The sequence below is a fragment of the Salvelinus sp. IW2-2015 genome, linkage group LG22 (genome assembly GCF_002910315.2).
Source record: "Salvelinus sp. IW2-2015 linkage group LG22, ASM291031v2, whole genome shotgun sequence".
In the NCBI taxonomy this organism is placed as follows: domain Eukaryota; kingdom Metazoa; phylum Chordata; class Actinopteri; order Salmoniformes; family Salmonidae; genus Salvelinus; species Salvelinus sp. IW2-2015.
Window position 1 is genome coordinate 2,031,978 of NC_036862.1, and position 23,752 is coordinate 2,055,729.

At 42.3% G+C, this 23,752-nt stretch overlaps 1 protein-coding gene across 4 annotated transcripts in view; it reads right to left on the reverse strand.

Moving 5' to 3' along the window:
* Positions 1–23,752, reverse strand: part of LOC111949429 (protein furry homolog) — a 211,227-nt gene that overhangs the window by 82,373 nt on the left and 105,102 nt on the right. For all 4 annotated transcript variants that reach the window (XM_070433935.1, XM_023966584.2, XM_023966586.2 and 1 more), the window contains exons 24-34: positions 21,925–22,049; positions 15,473–15,530; positions 14,792–14,883; positions 14,048–14,220; positions 12,683–12,843; positions 8,993–9,103; positions 7,813–7,967; positions 5,615–5,714; positions 4,877–5,048; positions 1,778–2,043; positions 76–222 (exon numbers count right to left, since the gene is read on the reverse strand). In XM_070433935.1, the coding sequence (XP_070290036.1) occupies positions 76–222; positions 1,778–2,043; positions 4,877–5,048; positions 5,615–5,714; positions 7,813–7,967; positions 8,993–9,103; positions 12,683–12,843; positions 14,048–14,220; positions 14,792–14,883; positions 15,473–15,530; positions 21,925–22,049 (1,560 nt within the window). The remainder of the gene's footprint in view (positions 1–75; positions 223–1,777; positions 2,044–4,876; positions 5,049–5,614; positions 5,715–7,812; positions 7,968–8,992; positions 9,104–12,682; positions 12,844–14,047; positions 14,221–14,791; positions 14,884–15,472; positions 15,531–21,924; positions 22,050–23,752) is intronic.

Below are 23,752 nucleotides of genomic sequence, written 5' to 3' on the forward strand. Positions count from 1 at the left end.
TATATTTTTGGATGGTTTTAAATACACTTTATTCAGACAGTAATGAAATGAAAGGGGGTCTAAGGCAGCACTCACATAAGGCAGCAGAGAGGTGTCGCTGCTCACTCCACACAGACTGATGAGGAACTGCAGGGTAGTCCTCAGATTGTTGGTCCACCTGTCGTTACTGGCCAGAGCGTTCCAGACATTCTCCATCTCTGGTCCTGGAACGTCATCACCGTACTGACATGACAGGGCAGAGTATCAGCGATAAGTAACATTAACAATAGAATGACAACTTTCATTGAACAAAACATATACAGTGCATTCGGAAAGTATTCAGACCCCTTGACTTTTTCCACATTCTGTTACGTTACAGCCWWATCCTAAAATGGATTCTTTTTTWAAAATTCCCTCATCAATCTACACACAGTACCCYATAATGACGAAGTGAAAACAGGTTTTTTGACATYTTTGCAAATTAATGAAAAATKAAAAACAAAAATTACTTATTTACATAAGCATTCAGACCTTTTGCTATGAGACTCGAAATTGAGCTCAGGTGCATCCTGTTTCCATTGATCATCCTTGATATGTTTCCACAACTTGATTGGAGTCAAACTGTGGTAAATTGAATTGATTGGACATGATTTGGAAAGGCACACACCAGTCTGTATAAGGTCCCACAGTTGACAGTTCATGTCAGATCAAAAACCAAGCCATGAGGTCGAAGGAATTGTCCATAGAGCACCGAGACAGGATTGTGTCGAGGCACAGATCTGGGGAAGGGTACCAAAACATTTCTGCAGCATTGAAGGTCCCCAAGAACACAGTGGCCTCCATTCTTAAATGGATGAAGTTTGGAACCACCAAGACTAGTGTTTCCTAGTGTTTTCCGCCCGGCCAAATTGAGCAATCGGGTGAAAAGGGCCTTGGTCAGGGAGGTTCCCAAGAACCCGATGGTCACTGTGACAGAGCTCCAGAGTTCCTCTGTGGAAATGGGAGAACCTTCCAGAGGGACAACCATCTCTGCAGCACTCCAACAATCAGGCCTTTATGAGAAGCCAGACGGAAGCCACGCCTCAGGCACATGACAGCCCGATTGGAGTTTGTCAAAAGGCACCTAAAGGACTCTCAGACCATGAAAAACAAAATTCTCTGGTCTGATGAAACCAAGATTGAACTCTTTGGCCTGAATGCCAACCCTAACGTCTGGAGGAAACCTGGCACCATCCCTACGGTGAAGCATGGTGGTGGCAGCATCATGCTGTGGGGCTGGTTGTCAGCTGCAGGTATTGGGAGACTAGTCAGGATCGAGGGAAAGATGAACGGGGCAAAGTACAGAGAGATCCTTGATGAAAACCTGCTCCAGAACACTCAGAACCTCACCTTCCAACAGGACAAGTCTCTGAATGTCCTAGAGTGGCCCAGCCAGAGCCAGGACTTGAATCCGATCGAACATCTCTAGGGAGACCTGAAAATAGCTGTGCAGCGACGCTCCCCATCTAACCTGACAGAGCTTGAGAGGATCTGCAGAGAAGAATGGGAGAAACTCCCCAAATATAGGTGTGCCAAGTTGTAGCGTCATACCCAAGAAGACTCGAGGCTGCCAAAGGTGCTGAGTAAAGGGTCTGAATACTTATGTAAATATCATATCCGTTTTTTAATTTGTATAACGCAAAAAATGTGTTATTGCTCCAATGTTTCCTGTACGTTGTCTGCCTTTCAACGAGCAATGCACACACACACACGCACACGCACACGCACACGCACACACACACACACAGACCATTCTGACCTTGGCGGTCATGAACATGAGGTTGTTAAGGACCAGCGAGGTGGCCAGCAGCGAGCCCCAGCCCATTCCCCTTAGCGTGTGTTGGGGGACTTGTCCCGCGGTGGTGCCGGTCTGGTCCGGGGTCTCCTCCTCAGGGCTGCAGGGGCTGGAGACCGGTGGCAGCAGGCAGCTGTCCATCAGCTCGATGTTAGACAGCCAGGGCAGCAGGTAGGTCAGCATGATCTGACGGCCGTTGGGGTGAGTGGTAGGGAAACGCTGGCTAACCTCTGGGACAGGAGATAGAAACACAACGGAGCAGAAACCGTAAATTTATGAATTTATAAAAAGTCATAAATAATTGTTACAAAGTCAGTCTCTCCAGGATTTTGTTGTGGTATTTGTGGACAAAAATGCTTGATTTTKGTGCGGCAATTATGACATTTTGCATGGCAATTTGTGATGATTTTTGTCCAATTTGACATGAAAATGCACTGATGGGGGAAAAACATTTTTTGACGTGTGTATTAATTTAACAATGTTATGTGGTAAAATTGATTGATTTGTAAAAGTGGTGATTGGTTAAAATTGAGGGCCCTTTTTTTGCAGTGCGGTAATTCTACAGTTTTATGCAGTAATATTGCAGCGATTTGACTGTTACATATGATAATAGTGCAGTGATTGGTCAAATTTGCGAGCACTCACTTCACATATGGGGAATTGTTGATTTTGCTCCAAAAAAATGCAACCGCAGAATCGCTAAATCCTGGAGGGACTATAAAGTTGTCCTCTGCAGAGGGAGGGGTAGAAGCATAGGATCTGTTTTGCCACTATAGATCATAATGAATCAGATAATTATGGACAGGGAGGACATGCTCCCAGATCAGCACTCCTACCCTGAGACACTTGATAAATACAGACCCTGTTTGTATTTGTATTTATTATTATCCMCATTAGCAGCTACTCTTCCTGGCGACCGTAAAAATTAAGGCAGTTATACAATTTTAAAACATTACAATACATTCATAACAGATTTCACAACACAAAATCYATGTGCATGTGTGCCTATGTTTGTGTTGCTTCACAGTCCTCGCTGTTTCATAAGGTTTTTAATCTGTTTTTTAAATATTATTCTACTGCTTGCATCAGTTACCTTATGTGGAATAGAGTTCCATGTAGTCATGGCTCTATGTAGTACTGTGCGCCTCCCATAGTCTGTTCTGGACTTGGAGACTGTGAAGAGACCTCTTGTGGCATGTCTTGTGGGGTATGCATGGGTGTCTGAACTCTAKGCTAGTCMTTTAAACAGACAGCTCTGTGCTTTCAACATGTCAATACCTCTCACAAATACAAGTAGTGATGAAGTCAATCTCTCCTCCACTTTGAGCCAGAGAGATTGACATGCATATTATACATTTTTGCTCTCTGTGTAGATCCAAGGGCCAGCTGTGTTGCCCTGTTCTGAGCCAATTGCAATTTTCATAAGTCCCTCTTTGTGGCACCTGACCACACAACTGAACAGTAGTCCAGGTGCAACAAAACGAGGGCTTGTAAGACCTGCCTTGTTGATAGTGCTSTTAAGAAGGTAGATCAGYGCTTTATTATGGACAGACTTCTCCCCATCTTAGCTACTGTTGTATCAATATGTTTTGACCATGACAGTTTACAATCCAGGGTTACTCCAAGCAGTTTAGTCACCTCAACTTGCTCAATTTCCACATTATTTATTACAAGATTTAGTTTAGGTTTAGGGTTTAGTGAATGATTTGTCCCAAATACAATGCTTTTAGTTTTTTWATTATTTAGGACTAACTTATTCCTTACCACTCATTCTGAAACTMACTGCAGCTCTTTGTTAAGTGTTGCAGTCATTTCAGTCGCTGTAGTAGCTGGCGTGTATTGTGTTGAGTCATCYGCATACATAGACACACTGGCTTTACTCGAAGCCAGTGGCATGTTGTTAGTAAAGATTGAAAAAAGTCAGGAATTCATGATTCTACCTGGATTAAGTTGGAGGCTTCCATTAAAGAACAACCTCTGTGTTCTGTTWGACAGGTAACGCTTTCTCCACAATATAGCAGGGGAAGTAAAGCCATAACACATACATTTTTTCCAGCAGYGGACTATGATCGATAACGTCAAAAGCCKCACCGAAGTTTAACAAAACAGCGCCCACAAACTTTTYCCCATCAATTTCTCTYAGCYAATCAGTCATTTGTGTAAGTGCTTGTTGAATGTCCTTCACTATAAGCATGCTGAAAGTCTGTTGTCAATATGTTTACTGTAAAATAACATCGTATCTGGTCAAATGCAATTTATTCCAAAAGTTTACTAAGGGTTGTTGTAACGATGTACGCTTAATTAATGAATGAACAAAACAAGAAACACAAACAGCGCACCGACATAAAACAGCAACAATGACGACTGGGGAAGAAACCAAAGGGAGTGACATATAAAGGTGCAGGTAATCAAGTAGGTGATGAGTCCAGGTGTCATTATGTGCGTAACCCTGGTGACAGGTGTGCGCCCTAACGAGCAGCCTGGTGACCTAGAGGCCGGAGAGGGAGCACACATGACAGTTGTTGCTTAATAGGGTTAAAAGCTAATATATATTTCATAACTGAATAACAATGAGTTAAATGTCCTGTGCACAGCAGTGCGCCTTCTACAAGGTGCTGGTAATGACAGGATGGCAGAGTATCCGGAACACAGTTGAAAAATGGTACATTTGAAGAAACAACAACGACTTCCAATCAATACTTATTTTTATGATTATAAGTATTGAATCAACGTCGTCTGTCCTCGTCATTGTCTGTTTTCATCCTTGTTTTTGATAACTGAATATTGAGTCTCCATCATTTGATAACTGATGATCGGTGTTTTTATTTGGTCCAGTTTATACTGACACAATTCCTCTGAATCAGAACCCACTTCACTGTTGCTATAGCAAAGAGCAGTGGGAGCTTCCATAGCTAACTGACAAGGAACCTTTTTGAGTGGAAGGCACCATCCTAACACAAGAACACACATTTAGCAGGAAGCCAAATGAAGATGACCTGCTTGTGAGTACTACGTGAGTACCACGCACGCATGCACGCACGCACACACACACACACACAATACCTGAGAAGAGAGGCAGAGTGAGTTCGGGGTACATCCTAGCCAGTTGCTGTGAGAGCTGGGCTAGAGAGACGTTGTAGAGGGGAGGCAGAGGTCTGTGGGTCCTATACAGGATACTACTGGGCTTCTGGTCTGCTATCGTCTTGGAATACACAAACAGCTTTGCCTCCAGAATCTGTTTATCAAGAAAGAAAAAACACACTCTTAGTCTAGGATATTAGCAGTCAATTCTAATAAAATTCACAGGTTGACATTTATTGGGATGAGTCTTGTCCTTGAGGCAGAACTGAATSATTTCCATTAGATGGGCCAGTTGCAAAGTCAAAATTGCCTTYATTGTAAAAATGTGCTTTTTGGTCTTAATTTAAGGTTGGATTAGGCATTAGGGCTTGTAGTGTGGTTAAGGTTAGGGTTAAGGTTRGRTGTATAACCAGATTTTTTGACTTTGYGGCTGTGCCACCTRGTGACCACTCTGAAGACCTGCTTCCAGAACAAGATTCATGACAAAAAACATTAACCTGCATTAATTTCAGCTAAATCAGGAAGTAAACTGAAAAAACCCTGTTATGAGTTTACAATGGAAGGATATCATACATTTCATTGGCCAGTAGAACTTTATTTAGATAGYCCATCTATGCACATCCTACAGATTTGAGTCTATTGAGTGTATTGGTTGGCTGAGCGTCTATAGACAGACTATTCACATAAAGTTGTATTGGTCACAGTGTAATTGGTCCTTACCTGCATTAGCTGCATTGAGATTTCATACATTTCCCTGCTGGTGTCTGATGCCTTGAAGAGCACCAAATTCAACAAAGTCACGATGTCACAGGGATAGTTTCTGCAAGTGAATGATAATCAAGATGAATCTAACATTTGCTGACACTTTACAGTACTTAATAAAGCTTGTAGGTGTAATGCATTATAAGACATCATAAGATGTGTCTTGGACAGGTATATCATAATGTCTTCAATCATCTCACAATGATCCGGAGAAAAAAAATAATGTTGAAATACCATACAGACATAATCTATGTTAAGAAGGTATAAATAGGGTGTCCACCCACACTGCCTAGAGTGGGTGTAAGCGTGCTTTGGCGCTGAAATTTCACTTCATTATGTCATAAAATACATTTTTACCAAGACTAATATGATTCATCTTGTTCAGAATTGTTCAGTGGGGTCTTCTCTTGCATGTCATTAATATTACATCCTAAAAGTCGGATTTCGTAAACGAATGCATCCGATAATAAGCACTGAGCTCTGTTGACATGGCGGTGCAGGTTTCTCGTAACGMCTTTTGAGGATTTTACATTTTGTGGTCRTCGTCYTCAAAGTTGTTTCCACGGGTCGCAAAAAGCTAAATTAGCATAACATAGTTAAATGTAAAAGTCTGAAAATAAAAAGCKTGGAATACGATAAGTGCTCTGTTGAAATTTCACAAAGATAAGCTTATTTTGGTAAGAAATCTTAGAAAAAGAACGGGAATTTGCGAATAAATATGAAAAGCATATTCTAAAATATGATACCACTGTCAAAATCGATATCCATCTCATCGCTATATTGTTTTTTTGTCCTGCGGATTTCGAGAAGAAAGATGACAAGAAATGGGAAAGTGAGCCTGTCACAGGTAGCCAGCTATGTATATTTTGAACCAAGGTAGCCAGTAGCCTTACTTCTTGCACAGAATCCAGCCTAGTTGACGCAAGGCAATTTTCCAGATTTTTTTCCTCCCTAATTCTGGCCATCATAAAAGTGTAACCACTCCAATAACTTTTGATTGTATTATGATAGAGACATGAGGTTGGGACCATTTATTTTCTTAGAGGAGCATGTATCTACACAATTAACATATTATTTTACCCATTGGACAATGATGTTGTATAAAGCATAAAGTATTACAGACTTTTTCAACAAATAGTGATGCTTCAGTTCAGTATTTGAAGTGTAAGGTTGAGTTATGTTACAGAGAGCGACATTTGATCAGTTCCTACTCATGATGTCTATAGTAGAGCGATACCAATGATCTGTATGATTCTTAACATAGTTCATTTGGATGCAGTCTATCACAGTGCCATCCGTTTTGTCACCAAAGCCCCACCATTGTGACCTGTATGCTCTCGCTGGCTGGTCCTCGCTACATATTCGTCGCCAAACCCACTGGCTCCAGGTCATCTATAAGTCTTTGCTAGGTAAAGCCTCGCCTTACCTCAGCTCACTGGTCACCATAGCAACACCCACCCGTAGCACGCACTCCAGCAGGTATATCTCACTGGTCCTCCCCAAAGCCAACACCTACTTTCCTTCCAGTTCTCTACTGCCAATGACTGGAACGAAATTCAAAAATCACTGAAGTTGGAGACTTATATCTCCCTCAATCACTTCAAGCATCGGCTGTCAGAGCAGCTTACCGATCGCTGCAGCTGTACACAGCCCATCTGTAAATAGCCCACCCAACCTACTACCTACCTCATCCCCATATTTATTTTTGTTTTTTTCTGCTCTTTTGCACACCAGTATTTCTACTTGCACATCCTCATCTATCACTCCAGTGTTAATTGCTAAATTGTAATTACTTCGCCACTATGGCCTATTTATTGCCTTACCTCCTTACTTAATTTGCACACACTGTATACAGATGTTCTATTGTGTTATTGACTGTACGTTTGTTTATCCCATGTGTAACTCTGTGTTGTGTTTTTGTCGCACTGCTTTGCTTTATCTTGGCCAGGTCGCAGTTGTAAATGAGAACAACTCGCCTACCTGGTCAAATAAAGGTGAAATAAAAAAAATACAAAAATACAAAATATCTGCTGCCACAGAAGGTGACATTTGACTATTTCCTACTTACAGTAATGACCAAATGTTCTTAACTTTCTACTTGTGCCAGAGATGGTGGAATTAGAAGGGTTCCTACCAATGATGTCTGTAGTTCCTACCTGCTGCCACAGATGGTGGCGATGGCCTTGAAACAGCCAGAGGCCAGTTGGTAGGAGCCGGTGAAGCAGCGGTCGACCGCCCAGTTAAACAGGTTGACCTGGTCAGCATTCAACTCCAGCAGCAGAATAACTACCTCACAGCCCAGCTGGTGAACCTAGTGGTCAATGACAGGTGGTCAGTGCGAGTGTGTTTGTGTGTGTGCCTCTGTGTACGTGACCACCATCAACTACTTCGAGCAACCAAACTACCAGATTAATCATGCATCTTCAATGACGATTTGACCGTTGGTGATACGATCAAAGTTGAACAAAAAATAACTGGAGGTGTTGCTCTGCAATAACGAATGGGGGAGGGAAAGTGTCATTAGACAAAAATATTCCATACTACATACAGTATATCCATATTGAAAGGTGAATGCCTTTGAGGTGTAAATGGTTTCCTCATTTTTAAAAGCCTTGAGTAAGACTAGTTTGAAAGGCTAGTAGAAGCTATATGACATCTGTCTTAGCAGGATAAATCACATTTTCAGGGCTTACATGCCTAGTTTTTACTGTTCATTCCAAGGTTAAAGAATGTAAACACGAGCCTGGTCCCAGATCTGTTTGTGTTGTATAGCTGACAATGACCACACAAGTTGGCAAGACAACACAAATAGATCTGGGACGAGGCTATGTAAACACTAAACACCAGAACACAAGCTGAAAGTCAACTTTGAATGAGGGAGTAAAAAACATATACAGGGAGGGACAGGAGCTTAATCCAGCCAGTCATGTTATAAATGGACAAATAATTGAGCAAATTTACCCTGAGACAAAAGCACCTGATCAAAACAATTAGGGAACAGTTGGCAGGAGCTGATGTTGTTTTACTGTGAGGAAACTAAGCAAACTATCAGGGGCTATTAATGTGTGTGTGTGTGTGTGTGTGTATGTGTGTGGCTATTTTAAGATTAAGGGTTAGGTTTAGGATTAGGGTTACAATTAGGGTTAGGGTTAGAATTAGGGTTGGGGTAAGAAGTTAGGTTTAGTGTTTGGGTTACRGGTTAAGGTTAGGGTAAGGTTTAGGAAATAGGGAAAATAGGATTTAGAATGAAAATACATTTTAGGTCCCCATGAGGATAAAAGAACAAAACGCGTGTGTGKGGGGGTGTTTGTGTGTGTGATTGGCCACATCACATACCCGTAGGTCCTGGCAGGCTAGTATGTTATCCAGCCACTTATAGAGGTATCCGTCTGGGGACAGTCCAACGTTGTCGAACACAGGTCCACAGCACAACACCGCAGACATGGCCTAGAGAAAAACACACACACACCCACTCTATAAACAGTAGAACATGGCATGCACGCACCACATGCAGTAGGACCAACCCCCATGCTCAAACTCAGGATCATTTCTTATGATCATTCCTAATGAAGGTTGGGTGCTGTATAGCTTCTGTACCATCGCCCTGTGAGTTCCAGCACTAACCATGAAGGTTGGGTAGTGCTGCTTATACAGTGCCTTCAGAAAGTATTCACACTCCTTGACTTTTTCCACAATTTGTTGTGTTACAGCCTGAATTTAAAATGGATTTAATTTAGATATTTTGTCACTGGCCTACACACAATACCTCATCATGTCAAAGTGGAATTGTGTTTTTTGAAAATTTTACATATGAATTAAAAATGAAAGGCTGAAATGTCTTGAGTTAATAAGTATTCAACCCATTTGTTATGGCAAGTCTAAATACGTTCAGAAGTAAAACTTTGCTTAACAAGTCACATAATAAGTTGCATGGACTCACTCTGTGGGCAATAATAGTGTTTAACATGATTTTGAATGACTACCTTATTTCTGTACCCCACACATACAATTATCTGTAAGGTCCCCCAGTCGTGCAGTGAATTTCAAACACAGATTCAACCACAAAGACCAGGGAGGTTGTCCAATGCCTTGCAAAGAAGGGCACCTATTGGTAGATGGGTATTTTTTTTTAAAGCAGACATTGAATATCCCTTTGAGCACGGTGAAGTTATTAATTACACTTTGGAGGCTGTATCAATACACTCAGTCACTACAAAGATACAGGTGTCCTTCCTAACTCAGTTGCCGGAGAGGAARGAAACCGCCAAGATTTCACCATGAAGCCAATGGAGACTTTAAAACAGTTACAGAGTTAATGGCTGTGATAGGAGAAAACTGAGGATGGATCAACAACATTAGTTACTCCACAATACTAACCTAATTGACAGAGTGAAAAGAAGGAAGCCTGTACAGAATAGAAATATTCCATAACAGGCATCCTGTTTGCAACAAGGCACTAAAGTAATACTGCAAAAAATGTGGCAAAGCAATTCACTTTTTGTCCTGAATAAAAAATGCTATGTTTGGGGCAAATCGAATACAGCACATTACTGAGTACCACTCTCCATATATTCAAGTGTAGTGGTGGCTGCATCATGTTATGGGTATGCTTGTAATCGGTAAGGACTGGGGAGTTTCAGGATAAAAAATAAAAAAAATAGCTAAGCACAGGCAAATTCCTAGGGGAAAACATTGTTCAGTCTGCTTGCCACCAGACATTGGAAGATGAATTCATATTTCAGCAGGACAATAGCCTAAAACACAAGGCCAAATCTACACTTGAGTTTCTTACCAAGAAGACAGTGAATGTTCCTGAGTGACTGAGTTACAGTTTTGACTTAAATCTGCTTGAAAATCTATGTCAAGACTTGAACATGGTTGTCTAGCAATGAACAACAATCAATTAGACAGAGTTTGAAGAATTTTGAAAATAATAATGGGCAAATATTGTACAACCCAGGTGTGCAAATCTCTTAGAGACTTATCCAGAATGATTCTAACATGTATTGACTCAGGGCTCTGAATACTTATGTAATTTAGATATTTATGCATTTCATTTTCAATACATTTGCAAACATTTTGGAAAACATGTTTTCACTTTGTCACAATGAGATATTGTGTGTAGATGGGTAAGATAAAAAATATTTAATCCATTTCAAATTCAGGCTGTAACACAACAAAAGAATAAGTCAATAACTAAGAATAAGTCAAGGGATATGAATACTTCTGAAGGCACTGTAGCTTTTGTACCATCACCCAGTGGGCTCTAGCACTAACCATTAAGGTTGGGTGGTTCAAAGTACTGCTCAGCTTTTGTACCATGGTACCTAACACTGACCATGAAGGTTGCTGTTCAGGACTGCTTTGTTCTTTCTGAAATAAGACACCCAAAGGGATGAATTGCAGTCACGTTATGAAGGAAATGCATACATCTATGAAGAGAATAATGAAAAATATCTTTATGGCTCATATTATGAGGTTATTGTTTTTGACGTTCGGGAACTGACTGAAATTACACGCTTTACACAATAGTAATGGCAGCACACAGGATCCGTTGATAGCAGCGTTGCGCTATTGAACTCAGACCAAGCTAAGCTCTTAGAGAAAAGGGTTCAAAAGGGTTATTTGGCTGTCCCCACAGAATAACCCTTTTTGGTTCCAGGTATAACCCTCTTTTCGGTTCCAGGTAGCACCCTTTTGGGTACCATGTAGAACCCTCTGTTGAAAGGGTTCTAAATGTAAACCAAAACGGTTATACTTTGAACCAAAAGGGTTCTACCTGGAACCAAAAAGGGTTCTTCAAAGGATTTTCCTACGGGGACAGCCAAAGAGCATCACTACTCTGGACGGTTCTGACTTAGAATATGTGGACAATTTCAAATACCTAGGTGTCTGGTTAGACTGTAAACTCTCCTTCCAGACTCACATTAAACATCTCCAATCCAAAATTAAATCTAGAATCGGCTTCCTATTTGCAACATCCTTCACTCATGCTGCCAAACATACCCTCGTAAAACTGACTATCCTACCGATTCTTGACTTCRGCAATGTAATTTACAAAATAGCATCCAACACTCTACTCAGCAAATTGGATGTAGTCTATCACAGTGCCATCAGTTTTGTCACCAAAGCCCCATATACTACCCACCACTGCAACCTGTATGCTCTCGTTGGCTGGCCCTCGTTTCATATTCAAGGTCAAACCCACTGGCTCAAGGTCATCTGTAAGTCTTTGCTAGGTAAAGCCCCGTCTTATCTCAGCTCACTGGTCACCATAGCAGCACCCACCCGTAGCACGCGCTCCAGAAGGTATATTTCACTGGCCATCCCCATTCAAAATAAAATCAAATTAAATAAGAGTTAAATATAGGAAAGACACCAAGAGACAACAAAAATACTATTTACGCACTATTCATACACTGACTGTACAAAACATTAAGAACACCTTCCTACTGTGTTATAAAGTTGGACTCTACAAGGTGTTGCAAGCATTCCACAGGGATGCTGGCCCATGTGCTTCCCACAGTTGTGTCAAGTTGGCTGGATGTCCTTTGGGTGGTGGACCATTCTTGATACACGTGGGAAACTGTTGAGCTTGAAAAACCCAGCAGCGTTGCAGTTCTTGACACAAAATGGTGCACCTGGCACCTACTACCATACTCCTATCAAAGGCACTTAAAATATTTTGTCTTGCCTATTCAACCTCAGAATGCCACACATACACAATCCATGTTTCAATTGTCTCAAGGCTTAAAAATCCTTCTTTAACCTGTCTCCTCCCTTCATCTACACTGATTGAAGTGGATTTAACAAGTGATTATAGCTTTCACCTGGATTCACCTGGTCAGTCTATGTCATGGAAAGAGCAGGTGTTCATAATGTGTTGTACACTCAGGGTACATACGTATTCATAGTTTTATATACAGTACAGTTCAATTAAATACAAAACAGATAAACTGTTCAACACTGTGACAAATGGTTTAGTAAAAGCGCTATACAAATAACCCATGTGATTGATTGATGTACCTTCAGGGCGCAGTACTGGTATCTGGTGATCTGGTGGTTCCTGTCACTGTAACGATCGAGAGGCGTGAACATGACGCTGAAGGGACCAGCCCATTGGCTGAACAGGATGAAGAGGTGGTGCCTTAGGCTCTGCTGCGGGAAGAGGAAGCGTCGGTGGTGGACTGGAGGAGAAGAGGGGGAGAGAGGGGAGCAGAGAGGGTGGGAGAAACAGAGAGGAGAGTAGAGGAATGCAGAAGGAGAGAAAGAAAAGAAGGACAGTAAAATTGATCTGTTAGTCCCCTTCTCAGAACAGTATATGGGCATCAAAATCACTAGGGCATTACAAACTGCTACTGTATTGGACTGAGTGACTAAGAGCTGAATCCCAAACTAGTCCCTTCCCCTTGGCCCTCGGCCCTCGGCCCTCCATTTGCGCATTCACGTGCGCCTCCGCCATATGTACAAGTGTCCCTAAGCTACGGTGGTGAAAATTATCAAGGGCGTAAGGGCTAATTAGACCCTCAGATAGTCACTTTGACCAAGCCAGCAAGGCTGCAGGCTCCAGAGCGAAGTGCCATCTCATCACGCACTACGATATGTTTGGAGTTTGCGCCATTTCATACAAAAGAATTGAGAGGCGTGCCTTTTTTATGAAATGTGCTTTTGTGTCTGATTGTGAGGTTTGACACATAATATAAATGAAATACCCCCAAATGAAATGTTTAACTGTTAATGAGGTTTATATCTTCTAAAACACAACAGGGAATTTGTTCATTTGAATTTCATGCTTGTTTTATTATTTAAAACAAAAAGTGGAATATGAATTGCAGCATCATGAATTGCATCATCACACAAGTGTGTCCCGGGGTTGATGGGTTCATTGATCCCCTCTCCACTCTATGGAAGTCGTCCTCCGAACGAGTTGGTAGGGGCGAGGGGCTAGTTTGGGATTCACCGATGGATTACAGTCGTGTTCCGTCAGTCATCTCTCATTCATCAGGCAGTCAGGAAGTCTGGCTGCCAATGAGTCATCATCTGCCCTTCCCCATTTAAGCTACACTATTTTAGGACTGGCGTCCCTTGGGCTATGGCCTAATCAAGATCAATGTCAAGTGTCCTGAGTCCCTGCTTTCCCTGTGCCTGCACCAACCCTTGCCACACGGAGGCCTGTTTTCATCATTCATAAGCTACCAAAAAGTACGGCTCAGTAAGATATTTTCGGTGACAGTGCGCATCTATGGGGACCTGAAAACATAAAAAATATTTTGAAACAAAGTTATTTTGGATCCATAGGGCTCTGATAAAAAGTAGTGCACTATATAGGGAATAGGGTGCCGTTTGGGACACAGCCTAAAATGTCGGCCAAAAAGTAATTTGGTTATTTACCGGGAACACACTGGATAAGATTGGCCACCATGCCACTGAAGTGAGCTCGGATGTCCTTGAGAATCTCTAGCTCTTTGTCATTCTCCGCCTCCAGAAGCATCCGCGTCAGGTCCACGTACTCTAGGAACAGAGCTCCCAGGGCCAATGTATCCCGCTCCAGAGCCCCGTTGGTGCTGTGGACACCAGACAGAAACACAAACAGATGGACAGACGGACATACAGAAGTAGAAGAGAACATCAGTCAAGACAGCAGTTTGTTTAGTTTATTTACATATTCGAAAACCATACTGTTGCTTTCACATCCAAGGGAGGACAGAGGTATTCTGGGAAGTCCTGTGCTTCCCAGTGTGTTGGGCAGTGTCTCCAGTATGACCGTGAGTGTGCCAGTGAGCATGTCAATGAGTGTGGATTGTGTGTCAGTAGGTGTGTCAGAGAGTGTGTCTGAGAGTGATAGTGAATGTGGGTTGTCTCAGAGTGTCAGAGAGCTTGTCAGTGAGCGTGTCAGAGTGATTCACACGAGGTTGGTGGCACCTTAATTGGGAGTACGGGCTTATGGTAATGGCTGGAGCAGAAAAAGTTCAGTAGATTGAGCCTAGCAGTGCTTTGCACTGATTAAATTGATTTGGTTTCCATGTGTTTGATACCATTCCTTTAGCTCCGTTCCGGACATTATTATTATTATTACATTATTCCTCCCCTCAGCAGCTTCCTGTGCAGTGATTGGTCAGTGAATGTGACTCTAACCTATCACTGATGACACCAGAGTCAGCCAGCAGCTCAAATATCCTCAGAAGCTGCAGCCTCAGGAGGTCTCTCCGCTCACGGCGCTTCTTGTTCTGAGACAGAAAGCGAGAGAGAGAGGGGGGAGTGAGCGAGAGCGATAGAAAGGGAAGAAAAGAGAGAGAGAGATCCATCAGATATGTGCACTTCTTCTAATAGCTGTTTCATCTACAATGTGTGATCTCCCTTGCCTGGCTACCCATCCACATCGCTTCGGCCAAAGTTTCTTCTCCACAATGAGTCTGGATTTGCCTTCTTCCCCTACGATTTTAGCTTGCGAACACATTCTGACCTTTCTGATTGGTCCCATAAACTGATGGGTTGGGCCAGAGCCAGCCTACATGATGACTTTATCAACTTAAATACTCAGATTGGTTTGATTTTTTTTAGAGACGATCCAATCACTGATKAATTTATTTTGTACAACGCCCCTCATTTTGAAGTCAGACAAACGACTTCTAGGATGGCAGATTCAGATGAAATGCACAGTATGTGGAGATCGATAGAGCAGCGGAATTAAGTTCAGGGTGAGTTGTCAGGCAATGATCTCCCCTCTCTATTCAATGACTTACAATATGTTGCGAAGTAGTAGTTGTGTATATAAGAACAAACTGAAGTGTTATGATGATTATGCCCACAGCTCACCTCTGGTCTTCTCTCCAAAGCTTCCTTCATTAAAGGATGCAGCTCCTCTACCAGCTCCCTGGACACACACAGAATTACATATAAACTCTAGAACGGACATTTGGATCCTAGCACATGCCTAAAAAACATCCATCTTGCTCAGGAAACCTTTCAATCTAGAAAAGGATCACATGTGGTATAATATCATATATGTGGTATAATAACATATCACACAGTATGTTTGTTAGCTAGTTAGTAATTTAATAGGATCTTTGTGATCACAAAAATGAGTTACTGTAACAAAGAGGACATATGTTCTGAAATGTGACGGAAAAACCCGAACATACAATTTCATAAACATTCACAAAAATGTACCATAGATAGTGCTTTGCACTGATTAAATTGATTTCCAAGAAAAGGGTATTTAAGATAAAATGAAGTCTACACGGAACAAAGAGAAGGGATATCCAAACTGAAAAAGACCAGAATGTACCACTGTGTAATCCCTCGCTCATCTCTCTTTTAAACCATCACAAATGCTTTAAAACTTTACACAGCTGACTGTATTGTGTCATGTTCCCTGTTATGAATGCAGAGACTGACAGTTAGTACATGAGGAATCAATGGGTATATATCACAAATGTTGCCTTTTAGCAATTAATAGCTTGAATATCTGTTTGACTTCGAGTAAAAGGGTGTAGGGTGAAGTTTCCCCTAGCAGCTTATTTTAGGTCAGTTGGACGAGGGGAAGCTGATCCTTGATCTGTGCTAAGGGGAAACGTCTCCCTGGAGCAGAGGTAAGACACTGTGATAAATCACCCAGCTGCTACATGTAAAATATATGGAACGCCGTTTGGGTCTTTGTATGTCCCAAAAATATATTTGACGTGTTAAAAAAGCTTTTAATTTGACACGTCAAATAACACAGTTATATTATAGAATGTTGTGTGTTCTGAATTTGCACGTGCAAGCCAAGCGCCACCACTACTATAAGTAGCACTGTCAAAGCTCTACAAAAAAAGTCTGCAAACAAGCAAACACCGGCCACGAACGATGTGTTTACAATACCGCGTTGGTAATAAGGAATTATTTCTTCGACTGCAACTTCTGGGGTAGCTAGCTTTAGCTTGGTACTTTATTTATTTATTATTATTTTTWAAAAATCCACCTTTATTTAACCAGGTAGGCTAGTTAGAACAAGTTCTCATTTGCAACTGCGACCTGGCCAAGATAAAGCATAGCAATTCGACACATACAACAACACAGAGTTACACATGGAATAAACAAAACATACAGTTAATAATATAGTGGGAAAAAAGGAAACAAAAAGTCTATATACAGTGAGTGCAAATGAGGTAAGATAAGGGAGTTAAGGCAATAAATAGGCCATGGTGGCGAAGTAATTACAAAATAGCAATTAAACACTGGAATGGTAGATGTGCAGAAGATGAATGTGCAAGTAGAGATACTGGGGTGCAAAAGAGCAAGATAAATAAATAAATACAGTATGGGGATGAGGTAGATAGATGGGCTGTTTACAGATGGGCTATGTACAGGTGCAGTGATCTGTGAGCTGCTCTGACAGCTGGTGCTTAAAGCTAGTGAGTGAGATATGAGTCTACAGCTTCAGAGATTTCTGCAGTTTGTTCCAGTCATTGGCAGCAGAGAACTGGAAGGAAAGGCGGCCAAAGGAAGAATTGGCTTTGGGGGTGACCAGTGAGATAAACCTGCTGGAGCGCGTGCTACGAGTGGGTGCTATGGTAACCAGTGAGCTGAGATAAGGCGGGGCTTTACCTAGCAGACACTTGTAGATAAACTGTAGCCAGTGGGTTTGGCGACRAGTATGAAGCGAGGGCCAACCAACGAGAGCGTACAGGTCGCTGTGGTGGGTAGTGTATGGGGCTTTGGTGACAAAACTGATGGCACTGTGATAGACTGCATCCAATTTGTTGAGTAGAGTGTTGGGGGCTATTTTATAGATGACATCGCCGAAGTCGAGGATCGGTAGGATGGTCAGTTTTACGAGGGTATGTTTGGCAGCATGAGTGAAGGATGTTTTGTTGCGATATAGGAAGCCGATTCTAGATTTTGGATTGGAGATGCTTAATGTGAGTCTGGAAGGAGAGTTTACAGTCTAACCAGACACCTAGGTATTTGTAGTTATCCACGTATTCTAAGTCAGAGACGTCCAGAGTAGTGATAATGGACAGGCGGGCAGATGCGGGCAGTGATCGATTGAATAGCATGCATTTAGTTTTACTTGCATTTAAGAGCAGTTGGAGGCCAAGGAAGGAGAGTTGTATGGCATTGAAGCTCGTCTGGAAGTTAGTTAACACCGTGTCCAAAGAGTGGCCAGAAGTATACAGAATGGTGTCGTCTGCGTAGAGGTGGATCAGAGAATCACTAGCAGCAAGAGCGACATCATTGATGTATACAGAGAAGAGAGTCGGCCCGAGAATTKAACCCTGTGGCACCCCCATAGAGACTGCCAGAGGTCCGGACAACAGGCCCTCCGATTTGACACACTGAACTCTATCAGAGAAGTAGTTGGTAAACCAGGCGAGGCAATCATTTGAGAAACCAAGGCTGTCGAGTCTGCCAATAAGAATGTGGTGATTGACAGAGTCGAAAGCCTTGGCCAGGTCGATGAATACGGCTGCACAGTAATGTCTCTTATCGATGGCGGTTTTGATATCGTTTTGGACCTTGAGCGTGGCTGAGGTCTGAAACCAGATTGCATAGCGGAGAAGGTACGGTGGGATTCGAAATGGTCGGTAATCTGTTTGTTAACTTGGCTTTCGAAGACCTTAGAAAGACAGGGTAGGATAGATATAGGTCTRTAGCAGTTTGGGTCTAGAGTGTCACCCCCTTTGAAGAGGGGGATGACCGCGGCAGCTTTCCAATCTTTGGGAATATCAGACGATACGAAAAAGAGGTTGAACAGGCTAGTAATAGGGGTTGCAACAATTATGGCTGATAATTTTAGAAAGAGTATGTCTAGCCCGGCTGATTTGTAGGGGTCCAGATTTTGCAGCTCTTTCAGAACATCAGCTATCTGGATTTGGGTGAAGGAGAAATGGTGGGGGCTTGGGCGGGTTGCTGTGGAGGGTGCCGGGCAGTTGACCGGGGTAGGGGTAGCCAGGTGGAAAGCATGGCCAACTGCTCTTAAAGAAATGCTTATTGAAATTCTCAATTAAAGTGGATTTATCGTTGGTAACAGTGTTTCCTAGCCTAAGAGCAGTGGGCAGCTGGGAGGAGGTGCTCTTATTCTCCATGGACTTTACAGTGTCCCATACATTTTTTGAGTTTGTACAACAGGATGCAAATTTCTGTTTAAAAAAGCTAGCCTTAGCTTTCCTAACTGCCTGTGTATATTTGTTCCTAACTTCTCTGAAAAGTTGCATATCACGGGGGCTATTCGATGCTAATGCAGAACACCACAGGATGTTTTTGTGCTGGTCAAGGGCAGACAGGTCTGGAGTGAACCAAGGACTATATCTATTCCTGGTTCTATTTTTTTGTTGAATGGAGCATGCTTATTTAAGATGGTGAGGAAGGCACTTTTAAAGAATAACCAGGCATCCTCTACTGACGGGATGAGGTCAATGTCATTCCAGGATACCCCGGCCAGGTTGAATAGAAAGGCCTGCTCGCAAAAGTGTTTTAGGGAGCGTTTGACAGTGATGAGGGGTGGTCGTTTGAACGCAGACCTATTACGGATGCAGGCAATGAGGCAGTGATTGCTGAGATCTTCATTGAAAACAGCAGAGGTGTATTTGGAGGGCGAGTTAGTTAGGATGATATCTATGAGGGTGCCCGTGTTTACGGATTTGGGGTTGTACCTGGTAGGTTCATTGATAATTTGTGTGAGATTGAGGGCATCAAGCTTAGATTGTAGGATGGCCTGGGTGTTAATTAAGCATGTCCCAGTTTAGGTCGCCTAGCAGCACGAGCTCTGAAGATAGATGCGGAGCAATCAATTCACACATGGTGTCCAGGGCACAGCTGGGAGCAGAGGGTGGTCTATAAGCGGCATCGGTGAGAGACTTGTTTCTGGAAAGGTGGATTTTTAAAAGTAGAAGCTCAAATTGTTTGGTTACAGACCTGGATAGTAAGACAGAACTCTGCAGGATATCTCTGCAGTAGATTGCAACTCTGCCCCCTTTGACAGTTCTATCTTGGCAGGAAATGTTATAGTTAGGGATGGAAATTTCAGGGTTTTTGGTCGTCTTCCTAAGCCAGGATTCAGACACGGCTAAGACATCCGGTTTGGCAGAAAGCAGTGAATAAAAGCCTACTAGACCTAGCTAGCACCAATACATCCAGCCTGTAAACAATGACCAGTAGAAACTGTAGTCATTTTCATTATTCTTAGCAATGATTTAGGAATTCTTGTGAGTAAGTATTAGCTAGGTAGCTACTTGTTGTTCACCTATTGAAATTGAACTTGCTAGCCAGCTACTTAACCTTGTTGTCACGAATCCCGCTGAAGATGGCGCCTCTTCCTGTTCGGGCGGCGCTCGGCGGTCGTCGTCGCCGGCCTACTAGCTGCCACCGATCCCCTTTTCTGTTTCATTTAGTTGTGTCTGATTTGTTGCACCTGTTTCGTGTTTAGGTTTGGTTGTGGGCTATTTAAACCCAGTAGGCCCGCCGGCTTTTGTGCGAGTTTGTTTTTCTGTTTGTGGTGTTTGATTATTCTTGTGGTTTCTTTTCCTGATCAGTTTCGTCCTGTTTGTTGGACTGGGACCTTACGCGCCCTTGTGTGTGTGGCGTGACCGTCTCTCTGGTTGTGTTGGAATATTAAAGATTCACATCTTTTGAACTACCCTGCTCTCTGCGCCTGACTCCTGCACTCACTACTTATTGAAGCCGTGACACTTGTTGCCCACAGCTAACGTTATAAGCAGCCAGTTTGCTTCATCTGGCTAGTGAGGCTCGACCGGACCAGGTTATGTGTTGTGAAGCTAGCCACAATAAGGTTTAGGCACAATAGTGGAATTTGCGGTTTGCCTTCAAAATAAAAGTACCTATTTGAAAGCGAATCAGAAGGTTACCATTGGTGGAATTATGCCATATTTAGACTAGATAATGTTAAACAAGGTTGGAATATGAAGCAATGAAATGGGCTATCAGTCTACTCGGTGACACTCGAAGAACACAACTGTAAAGAGTTATTAGCGTTGTAGCTTTTATCGCGGGACTGTGACTGTGTGAAATCACCTCCCCAGTCAGCCTTTTGTGTGTATTGACATTCATATTGCACTGTACAGCTTTAACTAAGGATTGGGGATCAATTAAATGGGGTATCAGTCTACTCAATACCCAATATATTTTGTCCCAACATCCTCCTCAGAGTTATCAGACTCCAAAACATCCACGTATTGTTTTTCCTCGGGAATAGTGTTCAATACACATAGATTGACAATAAATGTGGCTCAATTCACAGTTGTTTCAGAGTCCCGCAATAAGAGCTATAACGCTAATGTTCTCTGGGTGTCACTGAGTAGACTGATACCCCATGTCATTGAGCCACAATCCATAGGTAAGGCTGTACAGTGAAATAAGTATGCCCCCCAATGCAATTCTAAAGTATAATACATCCAGTGTGATTTCAACAGATTTGTCAAATTAACAAATTATTGTATTTTGTTGATTTTATATAACAACATTCCAACCTCGTTTAGCATGATCTATTCAATTTTGGCATAATTCTACTATTTGTATTAATTTGCATCAGTCAATGGCATACATTTATTATGAAGGCTAACCGCAAAGTCCACTATTATGCTAATCGTTATTGTGGCTAGCTTCACATAGATGGGTCCGACCACCGTTAATTAATCAAATAAGAACCGTCTTATAAATKTGCGTTATTTTAGATGATGACACCTAGCTATATAGTTAGCTAGCTAACAATAGCTACTGAAACAAATGTCGTTGTCTATGTTTTTGGGGAAGAACATTGTTTGCATCCATGAGCTAGCTAGCTTTTTTTTAATGACCAGCACTGTAGGTGCGCGAGAAAACTTTACCAGCATCATAGCATACGTATATATGAATCGTTGTGACATATGAAACACGAGTGATAGTGTAATCAATGTGTAATAAATTATTATGTGACGTGCAGTCAAATTCTGGTCCTGATTGGTCAACAATTTTATTTGACACGTCAAATAGTGTTATTTGACCTCTATCTTTTTTTGACACACCAAGACCCAAACGGCGTTCCATAATATAACTTGAATGTCTGAAACGCATGCTCAGCATTTTTCTTATCTTATCGCTCTAATCACGTACTGAGGAAACTCTGTAAAACAAATAGCTTTCGCTTAGCTAACTCCTACACTGATCAGGGGCAACTCTAATGTGTGTGTGTGTGTGTGTGTGTGTGTGTGTGTGTGTGTGTGTGTGTGTGTGTGTGTGTGTGTGTGTGGTGTGTGTGTGGTGTGTGTGTGTGTGTGTGTGTGTTGTACCTGAAGACCAGGGAGTTGGTGCGTCCAAAGCCTAGCACCAAGGACTCTGTCAGCTCAATGCTCTCTGCTCTCATTAGAGGGACCAGCTGTTTCAGGAGCCATGCTACTGAGGGGGTCCAAATCACCTGGTACACACACACAAAACATTGTACCATCCAGTGCCAATCACCTGAGGAGCGTTCAACAAGGCTTCCATTTACGGCAGAAGATAATTTGCTATTCCTACTACATTAAATATACATGTAAGCCTACATGTTCACATTATTATTTATAGAGGCAGTTTAGACCCGAAACAGACACTTACAGTGCCTTCGGAAACTATTCAGACCCTTTGAATTTTTCCACATTTTGTTAGGTTACAGCCTTATTCTAAAATGGATTAAATAGTTTCCCCCCCCTCAGCAATCTACACACAATACCCCATAATGACAAAGCAAAAACAGATATTTAGAAATGTTTGCTAATCTATTACAAATAAAAAACAAAAATATTACATTTACATAAGTATTCAGACCCTTTACAAAGTACTTTGTCGAAGCAACTTTAGCAGATTCGTCTTGGGTATGATGCTACAAGCTTGGCACACCTATATTTGGGGAGTTTTCCCATTCTTCTCTGCAAATCCTCTCAAGAACTGTCACGTTGGATGGGGAGCATTGCTGCACAGCTATTTTCAGGTCTCTCCAGAGATGTTTGATCGGGTTTAAGTCCGGGCTCTGGCTGGGCCACTCAAGGAAATTCAGAGACTTGTCCCAAAGCCACTCCTGCTTTGTGTTGGTTGTGTGCTTAGGGTCGTTATCCTGTTGGAAGGTGAATATTCGCCCCAGTCTGAGGGTCCTGAGTGTTCTGGAGCAGGCTTTCATCAAGAATCTCTCTGTACTTTACTCCGTTCATCTTTCCCTCGATCCTGACTACTCTCCCAGTACATGCAGCTGAAAACCATCCCCACAGCATGATTCTGCCACCACCATGCTTCAACGTAGGGATGCCAGGTTTCCATCAGACCAGATAATCTTGTTTCTCATGGTCTGAGAGTCTTTAGGTGCCTTTTGGAAAACTCCAAGTGGGCTGTCATGTGCTTTTTACTGAGGAGTGGCTTCCGTCTGGCCACTCTACCATAAGGGCCTGATTGGTGGAGTGCTGCAGAGATGTTTGTCCTTCTGGAAGGTTCTCCAATCTCCAAAGAGGAACTCTAGAGCTCTGTCAGAGTGACCATTGGGTTCTTGGTCACCTCCCTGACCAAGGCCCTCCTCCCCTAATTGCTCAGTTTGGCCGGACGGCCAGCTCGAGGAAGAGTCTTGGTGGTTCCAAACTTCTTCCATTTAAGAATGAAGGAGGCAACTGTGTTCTTGGCGACCTTCAATGCTGCAGAAATGTGTTGGTACCCTTCCCCAGATCTGTGCCTCAACACAATCCTGTATCAGAGCTCTATGGACAATTCCTTTAACCTTTTGGCTTGGTTTTTGCTCTGATATGCACTGTCAACTGTGGGATCTTATATAGACAGGTGTGTGACTTTCCAAATCATGTCCAATCAATTGAATTTACCACAGGTGGACTTCAAATCAAGTTGTAGAAACACCTCAAGCATGATCAATGGAAACAGGATGCACCTGAGCTCAATTTTTACTCTCATAGCAAAGGGTCTGAATATTTTTTTTATAAATTGCAAAACATTTCTAACAATCTGCTTTTGCTTTGTCATTATGGGTATTAATTTTAGAATAAGGCTGTAACATAACAAAATGTGGAAAAAGTCAAGGGGTCTGAATACTTTCCGAAGGCACTGTACGTTCGCTGCACCATAGCGTCTCAGACTTTTAGCTAA